Here is a 19,768-nt window from a genome sequence, read left to right on the forward strand (position 1 = left end):
AGAGGTACTTGAACTCTTCTATAATGTCAAGTTCCACTCAGTGAAGTGAGTCAGTTTATACAGAAGGGCTCGATGATCTACTGTATCGAACGCCTTCTTTGAATCGAAAAAGACTGCACCAACACAGGTGGTTTTATCAAGCGAGGATTTCACTGTTTCTATGAAGACACAGTTTGCCGTCTCTGTGGAGTGGTACTGGCGAAACCCAAATTGCATGGGGTGCAGGAGAGAATGGCCGTGGCTGAGGTGTTTATTCAGCAGCTTGGCGATCCACTTTTCTGCAACCTTAGAGACAACAGGGAGGATGCTGATGAGGCGATAATTTAAAATGTTTGTTTTCCCTCCTGATTTAAAAATTGCCGAGACTATAGCCACCTTCCATCCTGATGGAACAACTGCCATTTTAATTGATAGATTTATCAGATGTGTTATCGGGCATACCAGCGCGTCTTTGTGTATTTAAAAAAAAAAGTTTGTCAAAGCCATTCGTATCTTTGGCCTTTGAGGGTTTCATGGACTTAATAATAGTAGCCACTCCCAGATCAGTTATTTGCTCTAACCTGAAAACGGCTGTCTAGGATTAATAGGCTTAGGAGCTATCTCTGACGAACTAAACATTTGTGTTATTTCATTGACAGAGTTAATAAAGAAATTGTTAAATTCAATTCTTTTGGATTATTTAGCAGCTCGTTGTTAACTTTTCTTTCCAATCTATCATTGTCCATTTTATTTTGCTTTCCAATCAGTTTATTAATATTTCGCCATATGATTTTACCATTTCCATTTGCACTTGTAATGACATCCAAGAAAATATTTGCCTTGGCTTTACGTAAGATATGAGTTGTTTTATTTCTCACGGAAGTAAATATTTGCCAAGATTTTAAAAACCCTTTGAGTAAGATGTTTCTTTCTTTCATAAGTATTTTGCAGTGATCATTCAGCCAGGGTAGATGGTTTCCCCTGAGATGTGCACAGTGATTAACAGTGATTTTGGCAAGTTAGACATGTTCCAGGATCAACAAAGATGTTGTTCAATAAAAATGTTGCTTTCACTGTGGCTAAACAACATATAATAACAGCTTTCATTGGAGGACAGGTTTGCTCTCATTGGCTGCTAGGCTGTAACAACAGCACTCTGTATACCTTGTCTAACCTCTTGAAAAAGGTGATGTTGTCAAACTTACCTCCGTTTATCTCTGATAAAGCGCTTTAGAGTATTTTAGCTCATTATGGTAAATTGGTTGGGCCAATATAATGATTCCTTTGGGTTTGAAAACCCCAGAGTTGAAACATGTCATGTCATTCAGACGTCAGGCTGTTATGATACTGAGTGCTGAATTCGCAACGCTTGAGGTATCTGTTAAATTAACGGTGCTTGAAAAAGATTACACAATCTTTATCAGCATTGAGTCAATGAAATACTTTGTCTGTGGAAAATATGATCACATTAAAACAGCCTGTTAGAGAGCCTCAAAATGAACCCAATTCAGAGCAGATTTCAAATGCTCCGGAGAACAATGATCCAGGCAAAGTTTCTAATGAAAGCGCAGCAGCCGAAAAAGCTGAAAAGTCCATGCTTACTGAAATCGGAGAGCAGTTGCGTCCAGGTTGTAGTGTTGATATCACCGAGACTGTTGCGAAAATATCTGATGCTGGACAGCTGATGTTGGAGCAAATGACAGTGTGGAGGCTTTTGGTGAGTTAGAGCAATCCAGAGAACAAGATGGGCCTGAAGTGAGTGATGGTTCGAATGAGACGCAGGTATCAAGTAGTAACGTGTTGGAAAGTACTGTTGGAAAATTTGCAAAGTCTCGTTATTTTACTGTGGAACAACTAAATTACTTTTTTGAAAGATACAAAAAATCTGAGAAAGCCAAACATCTAAATGTTGTCATCAATACAGATTATAAATCAGTAGCACCTCATTTCTCATTTCATCTAGAGTTTAACCTCTTATTGTCTAAAACAATATCGACTTATCGACTTTTATTTTGTCGATCTGATTAATCTCATATAGGAAGTCTATATGAGATTAATCAGATCGACAAAATAAAAGTAAATCTTACAACTAACATCTGCACAAAAGGACAAGAATGCGCACAAGAACTTGACCGCTCTAGTCTGATGTATAACTGTCGTTGTGGATTCCCTTAACAGCGCACTGATACACGGGCAACTAAAGCACAGATCATTTACAACATTCCAATAGTGTTCTCATTATAATGCTAAGTAAATGACAGACCGGCACTGCACATTTTGCACTTAACTGTATGATCAAAGTGATTATAGGCAATGAATGGTGAAATATGATTGGTGAATATGGATTATTGAATTTTTAATAATGAAAAGGTGTTTGAAATATTTTTAATTGAAATATTCACAGCTTAAATATTCAACCATGTTGAATTTCAGCCCATAAAAATGCAAGCCCTAAAAATACAATGCATTAAAATGCAAGCATGGTTAATGCAATGCCTATTTTTTTCAAGTAGTGCAATTCAACAGGTTTTTTATTTCAAAAACATTTGACATTATTTTACTTCCATAATTCGGACGGGATTCGATTTCTCTGAGGACCGCCGAGTTTGACGAAAAACAGTAGGTAATTTGCTCATCATTTGCAATCATAAGAAGAGTCCTTAGTTCTGTCCTACGTCAGCAGACGCTAGATGATGATGGTTAACAATGCTCTGTGAAGCAGAAGCCATCTTGAATGACCGACCACTTACCAAGCTGTCAGACGATCCAAATGATTTGGAATCACTTACACCTAACCATCTACTTTTGCTTAAAGGGAAGCCAGCCCTACCACCTGGATTGTTCCAGCCTCATGACCTCTATGTGAGAAGAAGGTGGAGACAGGTGCAATACCTCTCAGACTTGTTTTGGAAGAGATGGGTGAGGGAGTACCTGCCTCTACTTCAAGAGAGGCAAAAGTGGAATGACAAGAAGAGGAGTTTGAAGGCTGGAGATATTGTGGTCATCAAGGACGCTTCGGCTCCTTGTGGTTCTTGGCCACTCGCAAGAGTACTTGAAGTTTTTCCTGATAAGCAGGGCCAAGTACGTTCTGTGAAGTTGCAGACAAAATCTAATGTCATTGAAAGACCTGTGACCAAACTTTGTTTAGTGTATGGGGTATAACTGTGAAGGTATCATCTTGATTATCTCATGGTATTTTGTAACTTTTTGGTTCCTTTTGTTTCATATGTTTGAATTGTTGTGCCTGCTGGCCATCAACAATTAGGGGCCGGTGTGTAAGAGCCAAATGCTACTTTGAATTCAGGTTGTAATTTCTTTTGTCTAGCACTGGGTGGCGCATGTCTGTAAATTGGCCTCAGGTATAAAGGTTTTTGACCGCTTGCGTGCGGCGCCTTGTATTGTTACGCTGATGGGAACTGCTATGGGCAATGTGCTGGAATATTGGAATAAATGTACCACTTTGGATTTCAACGTCAACATTTGTCTACATGCTTTTGTTTAGGGCAATCAAGTGAGCGTAGCACTCGTAACATCTAGCGTGTCAGCCAGGCCTTCCCCGGGCTCTGTGATGGATTATCACGATTAATACTGCTCCCAATTATCCTACATCCTCCCTAGGATATACAGTATATATATATATATATATGGATAATCGTGCGGTTACTAAAGAGCCTATCCTTTAGTCGTGTACTCAAGAGTTAGGTGATCAGTCTATACAAATTTGTATTCTATTATAACACTAATAGATCTCCCCTTTGTATTATAAGTTGCCTTTTGTGGTACTCTTAAACCTTGATCGCAATACAACAATATTGTTATATGCTGCCTCTTTGGCTAGGCTAAATGATCAATCAAATCTCATAATGACTATTCTTTTATTAAAAGAATGCTCACCCTCTGGTGTCGTTTTCTCCAGGAAGGATCTTCCCTAATCCAGGTCGAAGAATATGACTCATACTCAAAAACCCAAGGTCCAGTCAGATGATTACAATAAATGTTTTAACAAAATTTATTAAAAAGAATCAAATGAAAGGAATACTTGTTACAGATTTATAAATGAGTACTAACTAACAGATAGATAATAGCTAGGCTTAAAGCTTCTTGCATCTGATAAATGCTGGCGTATCAGCCGTTGGTTGCAAGGAAGAGCGATGAGTCCTCATCAGTCTTCTTATATAGCCTTGAATTCTTGCTGAACTCAGGTCCTGCCTTGTTACATTGTAATTAGAAGCAGCATGGCTGACATAATCATATCAAAAAGAGGAACAGGGATACGAGAGACACATAAGGGTATGAAAGGCACATTTGGATATGAGAGGCACATTGGGTTATGAAAGGCACAATCTCTGTTACCATAAATTATACGTTTATCTCTGTAAAGCTGCTTTGAAACAATCTACATTGTTAAAAGCACTATATAAATGAGGATGACTTGACTTGACATGGTTATGAGAGGCTCATTAGGTTATGAAAGGCACATTAGGTTATAACAGACACAAAGCCCTTACTCAAGAGATACGCAGCCCCTATTCAGCAGAGGAACTTGTAATAGTAATGTTCTTTATTCCCCCGGACAGTTCTCTGACAACAGCTGCAATATCTGGGATGTCTGTGTCTTATTATGACGTTTTCCGTGCTGGCGCCGAGAAAAAGGAACTGAAAAAGCGAGAGAAGTGCCATCCTTATATGGGCTTCCCTTAACAGCTCAGGCACCTCAGTAGTTCGGTGTTGGACCGAACTCCTTAAACAGGACAATAACAATAAGCTGTTGATAAAATGATAATTAGTTTAATTGAGTTTAATTAAGTGAAAACGAACAGAGACAGATCTCAAACAATGAACAAGTTAAAATTAATTTCAGATTCATGTCTCTGTTGAAAGTGTTACAGCCTCTTCTTCAGCTCCCTGAACATGGAAGCTTTTTCCGGTGTAATTTTCCATTGAACTTCTTCAGAATGAGAAGGCAGAACTCTCATGTAAACTTTAAGACTTTTCCATGTGAAGTGTATTTACACTGAGGGCAGGAAACAGATTTTTTGGCTTCCGTTATTCCTTTCTCGTTCACGTCCATCAGATCTAAAAGAAACAATAAATCAAGCGAGATTTCAAATGAGAGACAAATGTGAAATGAAAAGTGAAATGAAAAGTGAGGCTCAATGTCATGAAGATGATTTGTGTTATAAATCACTAGTTTGGTCATGAAACAATGTAAATCTGGTGAGCATCAGCATGTTCTTCATCATGATGAATGAATGAGGAATCAAGAATAAACACCAACCTCTTTGTTCTTCAGTGTGTTTCATTCTGCAGATTCTGGATCACTGGCGTTCTCTCTGTCCACTCCTTCCAGATGCTTTCTGGCAGTTCTGCTAAAAAACAATCAAGTTTAATTTCTAACAGACATGATGCGAGAGGAATAATCAATATTTCAGACTCTAAACTAGGCTAATCACGTTTAAAAAAATAGTGACATTGATCATGTGACTTAAAGGGCACCTGTTATGCAAAATTCACTTTTACATGGTGTTTGACGGACACTGCAGTTTTAGCGTAGACCCGCCCTGAGTGAGCTAAACACAGTCCGCCAGTGTTTCGACGCCGGAGCAGCTGTAGACATGAATGTCTCCTAAGCGACTGAGGTGTTTTGTTGTTGGATGTAAGAATGAACATGGCAGTCTTCATTTACTCTCGTTATTACTCGAGGATGGATCTGTACCAACTGACCGTGATCCAGCTTACAGTCTCCAGAGTGATAGGTCCAACGTTACTGATCACGACAGTAATGCCCACTCTTTATTACAGTCAGAGTCAGAGTCGTTTATTACATCATAGTTGTTTTACGGATATAAAGTTTACCAGTTTATTAAGCACCCTCTGAAAGGGTGTAAGGGTCAAACAGGTCAATTGAGCTCAAAGGGAATTATTTATTTATTTATAGGGAATTCGAAAGAATCACTTATTACTGCCGAGTCAATGACTCGTCCAGCGTTCATCTGAATAGGCCATAACTATCAGCTCTGCAGCGGATATAAATATCTAATCTATAGTGAAACACTATTTATGAGCAAAGTAACTTGGATCAGCAGTTTAAGATATTAGATTCGTAAGCACATGACACAAGAACACTTCTCTTTTAAATACAAACAAGACTTGATTATTATAACACATAAAACTAATATCTAACACAAACACATGCACACACACACACTCATACGAGTTGCAGAAAGAAAGAAAGTGAGGAAAGAATGAGTTTTAAGAGTGAGATGATGAAATCCCAAACTTCTAGCAATATATGCACTTATAAGACAAGACATGAACGAACCATCAATCATTCATTTAACTCATCTATAGTTTCTTAGGCGGGGTTATTCAATTTTATATCAAGGCACCAGTTCTGCTAAGAGTCTGGAGGCTACTAGCGTTTGTTGCATTCCTTTGCTCGAAAAGGGGTTTTCCTTTGTTGGCGTTCGGGTTCATTGATTGACTGGCGGTCTCGCCTGGATTGATGTCTTGAGGATGAAGACATCTGGATTGATGTCTTGAGCGGTCAGTCACGTGGTGTGTTGGCGGATGGATGGAAAATCTTTGAATGAATGAATGAATGAGGCATTTATATAGCGCTTTCATATGTACAACTGTACACCCAAAGCGCTTCACAGTCATATCAGGGATCTCTCCTCACCACCAGTGTGAGCATCCACTGGGATGATGCGACGGCAGCGACAGTACAACGGTGCCAGTGCGCTCACCACACACCAGCTATAGAGGAGAGAGAGAGAGAGAGAGAGAGAGAGTGATAAAGCCAATTCAGTGGATTGGGATTATTAGGAGGCCATGATTGGCAAGGGCCATTGGAGGGAATGTGGCCAGGACACCGGGGTTACGGTGGGCTTCAGTGGGCAACCAGTCTTGGGCTACAGGGTGATGGTGTTGAAGTTGGAAGCGGGCTTTGCAGTCGAATCATTGACCGCAACCTTACAGCAAAACTTACTTAGAACCGAGACTCTCAAAGGAAAAGAAAACTAAGTAAAGAGAAAGAGAATTGAGGCGAGAGTAGTTTGATTGAATGAAGCGGTTTACCCTAAGATTTTAAACTCAAATGTTTTTCCAGCCTTCTGGATGAGTTCTGACCAATTAGTCTTTATTTGAGATGTGGCATTTTCTTCCCCTCTCATCGTAAAAAATGACCTTGTTATTTGTACACGCTGTGACTATACAAATCACAACATGTAAATAGGAAAATGTTGGCGTTATTTTGTCACTTTTTGGAGCAGTAGGCTAGATGGAGCCGTTTACCTCCAGTATTTGTGCTAAGCTAAGCTAGCGGTGGGTGCGTCAGACAGAGTTACGACACGCACGGAGATGAGAAGGGTATGTATGGACTAACTCTGGGGGATACGGTGAATAAGCTAAAGTCCAAAAAGTTGGCGTGTTCCTTTAAGTATAACACACAAATCTTTTAAAACTGTAGTTTTAAATCTTCTGTCAACTGGTTATAGTGCTAATTTAAATAATTTAAATTAATTAAATAAATTGGTTTGCCAAGTACAATTTTCCTACACTTTGAAACTTTTAGTTTTACAAATGGGGGCAATCTTTGAAGGATGAACAAATCGTGTTTTTAGTCATCACATTAAAAATAAAATTAAAGCTGGATAATATTTAGAGATTTGAAGAGCTGGAAATGGCTTGAAAGTCCTTGATTTGTGCTTGAATTTTACTCTCAAAAGGATGTACGAACCCTGAAATGAATAATGTAAAAACATTTGACCATTTCTGCCACAATACCATGGTTACAGTTCGCATTACTACATTAAATCCATAGGGAATGTTGGTGATTTGTGGACTTAAAAGCCTTATAACTTGCTCGTTCATAGCACAACGTTTCTCCTGGCTTCCAAGTCAGTGCTGTTTGATCTGATATACAGTATATGGTTAATAACAACTGAATTAGCCCATGATTTACTCACCCTTAAAGGTACAATATGTAGTTTTTTTGCTTTAAAAATAGCAAAAATCACTATATCTACGTTATATATTTTTTTTAGTTGTGTACTTACATTATCCCGACTGTTTTCAACAACTTTCAAACCAGGAGAAATTTGTAATTTAATTCAAAGACACGGACCATTTCTTTATTTCCGTTTTGTCGCCGTCAATGGCGTCATATCCGCGTTGTCCCTGGTTTCCGCTCGTACTGCCATAGTAACCAGAGCCCTCTGATAGTAACCGAGGCGACAGACGTGGACAACTGTGTAGTTCGAAATGTCTATCTGCACGCTGTTGTTGTTTCGTTCAAACATTATGGACCATGGCAAGCAGACTTTGGATAAAAAAGGAGAACTAAAACGAGAATCAATATCAGCACGGTGCTTTCAAGATGCCAAGAGCTCCACATCTGAGACTTCGACCGCTAATACATGTACTTTATTAAACAGGTGAGCACATTTACATAAAACGAATCAATATTATATAGTTCAACAACGATAAAATGTTAGAATATGATCTGTATGTTATTCTAATGTTGATCTAGCTTACTGCTAGTCTCATACAGACAAACTAACACATAGAATAACATAAAATTTTCACAACACATTCAAATGCAGTTTAGTGTGATAGTGTAATGTTAGACCAAGTGAAACAGCGCTGCGTTACCTCACAAGTTTAATTTGTCTAATAAACTGACTTGTGAGTAGTAATTCTGCACTTGCGTGTAGTTCGGTAGAATGAAATGCCCATATTCATTTTATATCCACGGCTTGCATCGCGTGTGGAGCTGATAGCTGTCTCTTAGCAATCCCGAACTGCTTCATATCACAGTCATGATAAAAGCATCGATGTATTCAGTCATCCATAAACATTATTAGATCAGTCGGCTTGACGTTAACGACAAGATCCATAGTTCTTAGCAAATGTTGCATCATCAAACTATACCTTTGTTATTGTAAGAGGTTAGCGTCCCCTAGTGGCGAAAAATTTACATATTGTACGTTTAAGTCATTCTAGGTGTATATGACATTCTTCTTTCAGACGAATACAATAATTTATATTAAAGTTATATTAAAATATGCCCTGGCTCTTCCAAGCTTTAAAATGGCAGTGAATTAAGTCCATAAAAGTGCATCTATCCATCATAAAAGTGCATCTATCCATCATAAAAGTGCTCCACTGCTCCGGAGGGTTAATAAAGGCCTTCTGAAGCGAAGCGATGAGTTTTTGTAAAGTCATAAGTTGTGCTTTGTAGCATATGGCCGGAAGCTAGAATTTTACTTTGTTTACATCAGAAGTAGCGTTGTGCGTCATGGCATAGCGTAAATATCAGCAGTACGTCACATTACTCGCATAAGATGCGCTTATGCTGTGTTCACACCAAACGCGAAAAGAGTGTCAAATTCAAAAAACTATCACGTCTAGTTGGACGCTTGAACATTTTTAATCCACTCGCGCGTTGAAAACGAAATGGACACGCGTAAAAAGCAAGCGTTTGAAGCAAAATTGGCATCGTTGCGTCCGAGGCGAAATCCGCTTCTTGTGGGAGGGGCAAGTACTAGGCTGTTGTCTGTTTGCGAGATGGCTGATGTTGATCGAGCATTCATCGAGTTACCGCTCTGTATCTGCTCTGGAGAGCAGAACAGCAGCATAGGCGTCATCGTTGCCGTACTTGGGCCCACCAGACCCTCCAGAGGCTTATCCAGTTTGGCGAGTTTCACCATTTGCTCCAGGAGCTGCACCTGGATGACGTCCGCTTTCAGCAGTACTTCCGCCTGTCCCGCGCCCAGTTTGATGACCTGTTGTCCCGCATCGGAGCAAGGATCACCCTCGCCCTCACCCACCTAATCTGTAATTTATTTTTGTTTGGATGATAAATGGAGCCAGCCTCCAAAAAGTAATTAACCTGTCCTGTGATTTTTTTCTCAGGGTTTTTCTCACACAATTGTCCAGACACGAACTATGTTCTTTATACACTAAAGTATGTTGGTTGTCTTTACATTAGAATAATAATGTTTCATATAATCTAGATTTAGAAATGGAATAAATAGCATTCAATACAAAATTAATACATTTGCTTTGTTGCACATTAGAACCACACCAGGCATTTAGTAATATTACAAATTAATTGAGGCCAAACATATAAAGTAATATTATAAACTGAAAAGCGGGCCTGCCCCCATTTATCATGTCACTTCACCACGTGACAGCAGCAAGCAGGATCCTGATTGGTTAACGCGGCGCGAACTGACGCCAAAGTACAGATTTTTCAACTCAAACGCGTGAATGCACCAAATAAAATCACTCCCGCCAGACGCTCAATTCGCCTCATTCGCACAAACTGGATGTGTGCGAATTTGCATCCAAACGCCACGCTAAACGCCTCATTTGCGCCGCAGGACCTCCAGACGTGCGTAAACACGTCTTTACATTGACTTAACATGAAAATCACTCGCGCCAGACGCTTTCCACAATACAGATTGTATCAAAGCAGCTTCACAGTATTAAATTAAAATAATACAACAAGGTTTGTTTCTAGTGGAATTTATTGATTGATCAAATTAAATATCCCCAAAATATCCCCAACTGAGCAAGCCAAAGGCAACAGTGGCAAGGAAACGAAACACTCCATCAAGTGACCTAATGGTGACCTAAAACTCCATCAGGTGACCTAATGGAGAAAAAAAACCTAGGGAGAACCCAGGCTCAGTCAGGGGCCAGTTCTCCTCTGGCGTTTATGAACTTGAGACCGGATTTAACTGTAAGATTAAAAATATTATATGAATGCCTGGCTGAAGAGATGCGTCTTTAATCTAGTTTTAAACTGGGAGAGCGAGTCTGAGCAACGAACAGTATCAGGAAGGCTATTCCAGAGTTTTGGAGCTAAATGTGAAAATGCTCTCCCTCCTTTGGTGGATCTGGATATCCTAGGTATGACCAAAAGCCTCGAATTTAGTGATCTTAAAGAGCGCGATGCATTATAGGGGGCGATAAAAGATCCATTAAATAGACTGGAGCTAAGCCGTTTAGGGCTTTATAAGTCAGTAGCAATACCTTGTAATTAATATGGGACTTTATAGGTAACCAATGTAGTGATGTTAAAATCGGTGTTATATGATCATATTTTCTTGATCTAGTAAGAACTGTAGCGGCGGCATTCTGGACTAACTGTAGCTTGTTTATTGAGGATGCAGGACAACCGGCTAATAAGGCATTACAGTAATCTAGTCTCGAGGTCATGAATACATGAACTAACTTTTCTGCATCAGAAACTGATAGCATATTACGTAGCTTAGCAATGTTTCTAAGGTGGAAAAAGGCTGTTTTTGTAACATATGAAATATGATTTTCAAAAGACAGGTTGCAATCTAGTATAACACCCAGGTCTTTTACTGTAGAGGATAAAGTAACAGGACATCCTACTATGTTAAAGTTGTATTGTGAGAGGTTTTGTGGGCGGTTTTTTGAACCGATAAGTAGTACCTCTGTCTTGTCTGGATTTAATAAAAGAAAATTACGCATCATCCAATCTTTTATATCTTTAACACACTGTCAATTTGGATAATTTAGCGTTTTCATCCGGCCGTGATGAAATATATATTTGAGTGTCATCAGCATAACAATGGAAACTAATTCCTATCCCTGTGGCACTCCATAGTTTACTGAAGTTATGATCGATTTTTCTCGATTTAAATAGACAAAATGGTAGCGGTCAGATAAGTATGATCTGAACCAGCTTAATGCTTGTCCTTGAACACCAGTATAATTTTGTAGTCAATCTAAGAGTATTGTGTGATCTAAAGTATCAAACGCAGCAATAAGATCAAGTAAAACTAGGATTGAGATACAGCCTTGGTCAGAAGCTAAAAGTAAATAATTTGTGATTTTAACGAGCGCAGTTTCAGTGCTATGGTGCGGCCTGAATCCAGACTGAAACTTTTCATAGATGTAATTTTCTTGCAAGAAAGAGCCCAGTTGAGCGGACACAACTTTTTCTAATATTTTAGACGTAAATGGAAGATTTGAAATGGGTCTATAAATGGGTGGTGGCGCAATGGATAAGACACATGCCTTTGGTGTGAGAGACCCGGGTTCGAATCCACTGTGAGACACCAGTGTGTCCCTGAGCAAGACACTTAACCCCTAGTTGCTCCAGAGGCGTGCGACCTCTGACATATATAGCAATTGTAAGTCGCTTTGGATAAAAGCGTCAGCTAAATGAATAAAAATGTAAATGTAAATGTAAAGACCTCTAAATTAGTTTGTTTCCATTTACGCTCTAAATTACGGGTTTCTTAGAACACGCGTAGTATTGTTGTACCACGGTGCTTTAATTTTCTCTCTGACCTTTTTTAATTTAATGGGTGCAACAATATCCAATGTTCTGGAGAGAATGGTGCTCATAGTGCTAGTTAGTTCTTCTAGTTCATCTGCTTGTTTGGGTTCACTGAGCAGCTGAGACAGATCAGATAAGCAATTTGAGAAATTATATACAGTGAGGAAAATAAGTATTTGAACAACCTGCTATTTTGCAAGAAAATGGAAAATTTAGAAAATGGAAGAAGCTAAACATGACTGTCAATCTCCCTCGGACTGGGGCTCCATGCAAGATCTCACCTTGTGGGGTCTCAATGATCCTAAGAAAGGTGAGAAATCAGCCCAGAACTACACGGGAGGAGCTGGTCAATGACCTGAAAAGAGCTGGGACCACCGTTTCCAAGGTTACTGTTGGTAATACACTAAGACGTCATGGTTTGAAATCATGCATGGCACGGAAGGTTCCCCTGCTTAAACCAGCACATGTCAAGGCCCGTCTTAAGTTTGCCAATGACCATTTGGATGATCCAGAGGAGTCATGGGAGAAAGTCATGTGGTCAGATGAGACCAAAATAGAACTTTTTGGTCATAATTCCACTAAACGCGTTTGGAGGAAGAAGAATGATGAGTACCATCCCAAGAACACCATCCCTACTGTGAAGCATGGGGGTGGTAGCATCATGCTTTGGGGGTGTTTTTCTGCACATGGGACAGGGCGACTGCACTGTATTAAGGAGAGGATGACCGGGGCCATGTATTGCGAGATTTTGGGGAACAACCTCCTTCCCTCAGTTAGAGCATTGAAGATGGGTCGAGGCTGGGTCTTCCAACATGACAATGACCCGAAGCACACAGCCAGGATAACCAAGGAGTGGCTCTGTAAGAAGCATATCAAGGTTCTGGCGTGGCCTAGCCAGTCTCCAGACCTAAACCCAATAGAGAATCTTTGGAGGGAGCTCAAACTCCGTGTTTCTCAGCGACAGCCCAGAAACCTGACTGATCTAGAGAAGATCTGTGTGGAGGAGTGGGCCAAAATTCCTCCTGCAGTCTGTGCAAACCTGGTGAAAAACTACAGGAAACGTTTGACCTCTGTAATTGCAAACAAAGGCTACTGTACCAAATATTAACATTGATTTTCTCAGGTGTTCAAATACTTATTTGCAGCTGTATCATACAAATAAATAGTTAAAAAAATCATACATTGTGATTTCTGGATTTTTTTTTTTTGATTATGTCTCTCACAGTGGACATGCACCTACGATGACAATTTCAGACCCCTCCATGATTTCTAAGTGGGAGAACTTGCAAAATAGCAGGGTGTTCAAATACTTATTTTCCTCACTGTATGGTGGATGGAAGGATTGTTCTGCCTGGTCGATAACGTGGCGCAGCATGACATATTACAGCAGTACGTAATATGCAAGTTACCATGTAATGGTCAGTAACATCATCACTTTGTGGAATGATATCTATATTGGTTGGATCGGTTCCATATGATATAATTAAATCGAGTGTATGATTAAGACGATGAGTGGGACCAGTGACGTTTTGCTTGACCCCAAAGGAGTTTAATAAATCTGTAAATGCAGCCCCTAACGCATCATTTGGATTTTCTACGTGTATGTTAAAATCTCCAACAAATAATGCTTTATCGACATTGACCAATAGATCTGAGAGAAAATCTGCAAACTCTTTTAGGAAATCAGCGTAAGGCCCTGGCGGTCTATATACGGTAGCCAAGGCTAGAGATAATAGGGATTTTTTTCTTACATCTGAGAGCGTAACATTTAGTACAAATACTTCAAATGAATTAAACTTGTCACCTGTTTTCTGGGTAACATTAAGAATATCTCTATAGATTGTTGCAACACCGCCGCCACGACCAATCAGATAGGGCTCATGCTTAAAACAGTATCCTGATGGAGTAGACTCATTAAGAGCGAAATAATCATTTGGTTTAAGCCAGGTTTCAGTAAGGCAAAGTACATCGATGCTATTATCTGTGACAATTTCATTTACAATAACTGCCTTAGGTGTGAGTGATCTAATGTTTAGAAGACCTAGCTTTAGAAATTGTTTTTGTTCACTAATAGCGAGACTAAGACCAAGATGTGGTGCCTCATTTCGATGCAGTTGATGAGTAGGTGTTTCTCCGAGCTCGACCAGAGGCTGGAAGCGTCTGTTGAGATAACCCTCCTCTGTGAAACCAAACCCATGTTCACACCCTACTGATACCAGCTGGTGACCTTCCAGGGGGCCAGAGCTCTGGTACAGCGCTGGTTTACCCTGATATTTACGAGGCCCGAACGCCACGCATGGGCTGGAATTTGAGGCATTAGCCACAGCTGAAGGGGGCGCATATGCAGTAGGCCTAGCTGGAGTACTAACGATGCTGAATCCATAAGGCCCAAAACCCTTTGAAACTTTCTGAGGGGTACACAGGAGCCCAGTTTGAAAGACGCGGCGAGCCGCTGAATCGACAGAGAACTGTTCCCAGGAACGTGATCCGTTGGCTGGGGGACAGCACAGTCTTGGCAAAGTTTACCCTGAGCCCGAGGCTTTCGAGATGGCCAAGGAGCCAGGCTCTGTGAGTATGGGACTCCGCCTCTGACTGAGTCAGTATGAGCCAGTCATCGAAGTAATTCAGAATGCGCATTCCCCGCTGTCTTAGGGGGGAGAGAGCCGCATCCATGACCAGCAGCGGCGTAGGCATGACCGGCCATAGCGGTAGTAGTTCTGCATGGCTTAGACGGGTGCGTTGCTTTTGTTCTCCAACTGCCTGCAGTGGGAGGGCACAAATGAGCGGCGACCTCTTCCTCAAGTGGCGGGAGCTTCACATAGCCCTTCTCTTCAGCTCCGTCAACAGATGAGAGCGTGGTAGAAGCAGAAGAGCGCATCCGCTCTGAAAAGGGCGCACGCCAGGATTTAGTGAGCTCGATGTGGACCTCTGGGAAAAATGGAGCGGCGCTGGCGAGGAGCCTGTTGGTGCCCCGGCAGGAACCATTCATTAAGGCGGCTTCTAGCGGCTCTTCTGGGGAAACCAGTCGAGAACCAGTCGACAGCGTGAGTGACAACCCGCCACAGAAACTGCGTCATCCAGGTCCTCTGCAGATCCGCCGAAAGAGACGAGTGCAGCCGCTTGGAGAGAGGGGTGTTGGTCCCTCTTTGCAAATAATACAGGAGAAGTATCAGAAGGTGAAGGAGAGGGCACATGGGGAGGGACCCGGTGTGCAGGCGCTCAGATCACCACACTCGTGGATCCTCTGCTCGCGCCGCTTCTTCCTACAGGGCTCGATGGGTGCCGGAGATGGAAGATGGGCGGGCCCGCTCTCTGAAGTAGCGAGAGCGAGCCTAGATCGAAGCGCCGAGACGGGCATGCTGTTGCATGAAAGGCAGCCACCTTTAGTGAGTGCTGCCTCGGCATGCTCAGGACCGAGGCAGACAGCACACTGGGTGTGTCAGTCCGACACATGAAGGGGTATGTAAAGGATATCTCGTCGGATGCCACAGGGAAACGATCAGCTTGGGCGAGGAATGACGGTGCTGAAGCTGTTCCACTGAAGGGCTGCTCGTCTGCAGGGCGGCTTCTTATCCGGAGAGGTCAGCAAAACGAGGTGAGAAACAGAGCTCGAGCTGAAAGAGATTAAATCTGTCATATGGTGAGTTCTCTCGGAATTTATACTCTTAAGCCACGCCTATTTTGGCGCGTTCGAGGCTGGCAAGGTGCCAAACGCTCCGATTGGACCGCTCGCCTCTGCCGACTCGCCATAGGTTTGTGCAGTTGCTGCAGCACAGCCAATGAGCTAGCTAGCGCTCAAGCTATGATGCTCTAGCTGTGCAGCTGCAATGCATTTTAAAATAAAGGCTACAATCATTCTCGAGAAAGGAGATTCCCATAGTGTTTGCAACGCAGTACGAGAGAACCTTTCTCGTAAGGGAACATGGGCTAATTTTCCTTTTTGGGTGAACTATCCCTTTAAAATGCTTTCTCAATGGATCTGCCAGCACTGTGTAGTAATGTTGTTTCGTGATCGAGATCGGCTCACGAGTAAACTGCTGTCTAGTATTGCTCTGAGCTGATAAACTGTTTGCGCTGCGCAGCTCAGACGGGTAGCGTGGGTTCAGTCTGCTTTCGTTTGCCGTGTGATGTTTCTCGTATGCGGCAGAAATGGCAGCTCTCTCTTAAAAAATTTCGCAAAATGTGACCATTTAGTCGCAGTCTAGAGCCCTGTATAGTGCTGTATTTCTGCTTTACATGAGCGCCTCCTACTGTCAGAGAGCAAATATGTGTTTTTTTGCATTGATCTGAACTAACAAATTAGATATTCCTGTTGGTTGAAAACAAGTTAATGGACATCAATCAATCAACAAAGTGTCCTGTGCTCTCCACACACCGGCTATAGGTGGAGAGGAGAGATTTGGCTATAGGGTGATGTGTGTCTAACTTACACAGAAGAGACTTTGTTACTCAGCACATGAAAATAAACTACTTACCGTGATCTCAGACTGAGGTGATGTGGTTTCTCCACTGCATGGATCTCCATGTGTCGCTTCAGGTGAGTTTTAAAATAGAAACTCTTTCCGCACTGATCACACGTGTGCGACTTCTCTCTGCTGTGGATCATCTCATGTGTTTTCAGAGATGATGACACACTGAATCTGTTGTCACAGTGTGAACACTTGTAAGGTTTTTCTCCAGTGTGGATCCTCTCATGTGTTTTCAGAGATGATGACACACTGAATCTCTTGTCACAGTGTGAACACTTGTAAGGTTTTTCTCCAGTGTGGATCCTCTCATGTGTTTTCAGATTTTCTGGCTGACTGAATCTCTTGTCACAGTGTGAACACTTGTAAGGTTTTTCTCCAGTGTGGATTCTCTCATGTCTTTTCAGATCTGCTGACTCACGGAATCTCTTGTCACAGTCTGAACACTTGTAATGTTTTTCTCCAGTGTGGATTCTCTCATGTCTTTTCAGATCTGCTGACAGACTGAATCTCTTGTCACAGTGTGAACACTTGTAAGGTTTTTCTCCAGTGTGAATCATCTCATGTCTTTTCAGATCTGCTGACAGACTGAATCTCTTGTCACAGTGTGAACACTTGTAAGGTTTTTCTCCAGTGTGGATCCTCTCATGTGTTTTCAGATTTGCTGACTGACTGAATCTCTTGTCACAGTGTGAACACTTGTAAGGTTTTTCTCCAGTGTGAATTCTCTCATGTATTTTCAGATCTGCTGGCATACTGAATCTCTTGTCACAGTGTGAACACTTGTAAGGTTTTTCTCCAGTGTGGATCCTCCCGTGCGTTTTCAGATGTGATGACTGACTGAATCTCTTGTCACAGTGTGAACACTTGTAAGGTTTTTCTCCAGTGTGGAACCTCTCATGTGTTTTCAGATATGATGAGCGACTGAATCTCTTGTCACAGCGTGAACATTTGTAAGGTTTCTCTCCATTGTGGATCCTCTCATGTGTTTTCAGATTTGCTGATCCACTGAATCTCTTGTCACAGTGTGAACACTTGTATGGTTTTTCTCCAGTGTGAATTCTCTGGTGCAGTTTCAAACTGTACGCTGCAGTAAAAGTCTTCTCACACTCAAAGCACATGTACTCTCTTACACCAGTGTGAGTTTTCTCATGTTTATGTAAAGTGTCCCACCGTGAAAAACTATTTCCACACACAGAACATGAATACGGCTTCTCCTTCGTATGAACTGTCAGGTGTGTCTTCAGGGCTGATGCATGACGAAAAGTTTTGCCGCATTGATCACATGAGAACGTCTTCTCTCCGGTGTGAACTCTGATGTGACTTTTAAGATGCTGTTTCATTGAGAAATGATTCCCACATTGATCACATGAGAACGGCTTCTCTCCAGTGTGGATCCTCATGTGAATATTAAGATTACTTTTCTCTGTGAAATTATTCCCACATTGATCACATGTGAACGGCTTCTCTCCAGTGTGGATCCTCATGTGAACATTAAGGTTTGCTGATTGCCTGAAACTCTTCCCACATTGATCACATGAGAACGGCTTCTCTCCGGTGTGGATTCTCATGTGACATTCTAGACCATTTTTGCTTGTGAAACTGTTTCCACACTGAGTGCAGGTGAAAGATTTCTTGGCTCTTCTTTCGACTGAGTGGATTCTCATGTGAACATAAAAGTTTGCTGATTGCCTGAAACTCTTCCCACATTGATCACATTTGAACGGCATCTCTCCGGTGTGAATCATCATGTGTTCTTTAAGACTTCGTTTGCATGAGAATCTCTTTCCACACTGATCACATGAGAACGGCTTCTCTCCGGTGTGGATCATCATGTGATGCTCAAGACTTTGTTTGGTTGTGAGACTCTTTCCACACTGAGTGCAGGTGAAAGATTTCTTGGCTCTTCTTTTCTTTAAAAATGTCTGTTTAGTCTTTGAACGACTAAAGGGTTTTCCTCCAGGTTTGACATGATGTTCCTCCTCCACTTCACTCAGTTCTTCACTCTCCTCCTCCACTTCACTCAGTTCTTCACTCTCCTCCTCCACTTCACTCAGTTCTTCACTCTCCTCCTCCACTTCACTCAGTTCTTCACTCTCATCGCTCTCTTCCATCAGGTCTAACATGAAAGAAAAAAATATTCAATTTAATTTTCAGTACATCAAAATAACTCAGAGAGAAATATAAAGTGAAAGGACATGAAAGTGAGCCCTGATGTAATGGTAGAAAGTAGACAACTGTTAATATTATGATAATTTGATGCCTTTTTATAAATTGATCATATGTCCTTGAAACTTTCCATTAATGAGGAAAATGTATCTTCCAATTATTATTTTTACACAAATCCCTTGTTACTTTAGCAATAACTATTAAATATATTTGATCAATGACACAATTATCTAACATATTAACATTAAAATATACACTCACCTAAAGGATTATTAGGAACACCTGTTCAATTTCTCATTAATGCAATTATCTAATCAACCAATCACATGGCAGTTGCTTCAATGCATTTAGGGGTGTTGTCCTGGTCAAGACAATCTCCTGAACTCTAAACTGAATGTCAGAATGGGAAAGAAAGGTGATTTAACCCTCTGGGGACCAAGCTGTTTTTGGGGCCCTTGAGATGTTCTGACATGCTCTGACATTTGTGCTTTTTTCAGTTATTTATAAACATGTTAATGGCAAAGGTGTAAATTCACTCTATATAGCACAAACAGGCCTACCATAATATGCGAGCAACATGTATGTAGATGTTTGTATTTTTAAGAGAATAATGTTTATGCGTGGTTATTTAAAAAAATAAAAATGAAAGTTGCTGAAATAAGACCACAAAACTCATACAAAATATGTGCCCACAAGACTTTTGACTAATGGATGTTGTCTCTTCGAGTTCTAGCTTCAAAATTATGTGAAAATAGTCTTGCTTTATCGTTCACAAAAAAAAATACATTGATTTAAATGGTGTAAAACAGGTTTTGCTTGGAAAGCCAAT

At 41.0% G+C, this 19,768-nt stretch overlaps 1 protein-coding gene across 2 annotated transcripts in view; it reads right to left on the minus strand.

The window, feature by feature from the left end:
- Window positions 1-3,964: 3,964 nt before the first annotated feature.
- LOC311094478 (uncharacterized protein) overlaps window positions 3,965-19,768 on the minus strand; it is a 32,146-nt gene continuing 16,342 nt past the window's right edge. The window contains exons 3-5 of one of the 2 annotated variants that reach the window (XM_084132455.1): window positions 16,780-18,889; window positions 5,258-5,345; window positions 3,965-5,055 (exon numbers count right to left, since the gene is read on the minus strand). In XM_084132455.1, the coding sequence (XP_083988581.1) occupies window positions 5,279-5,345; window positions 16,780-18,889 (2,177 nt within the window). In that variant the 3' untranslated portion in view covers window positions 3,965-5,055; window positions 5,258-5,278. Of the gene's footprint in view, window positions 5,056-5,257; window positions 5,349-16,779; window positions 18,890-19,768 lie in introns of both variants that reach the window. The other variant, XM_084132454.1, reaches the window with a different exon arrangement.

The sequence above is a fragment of the Abramis brama genome, assembly GCF_963993115.1.
Source record: "Abramis brama genome assembly, chromosome: 1".
Taxonomy (NCBI): Eukaryota; Metazoa; Chordata; class Actinopteri; order Cypriniformes; family Leuciscidae; genus Abramis; species Abramis brama.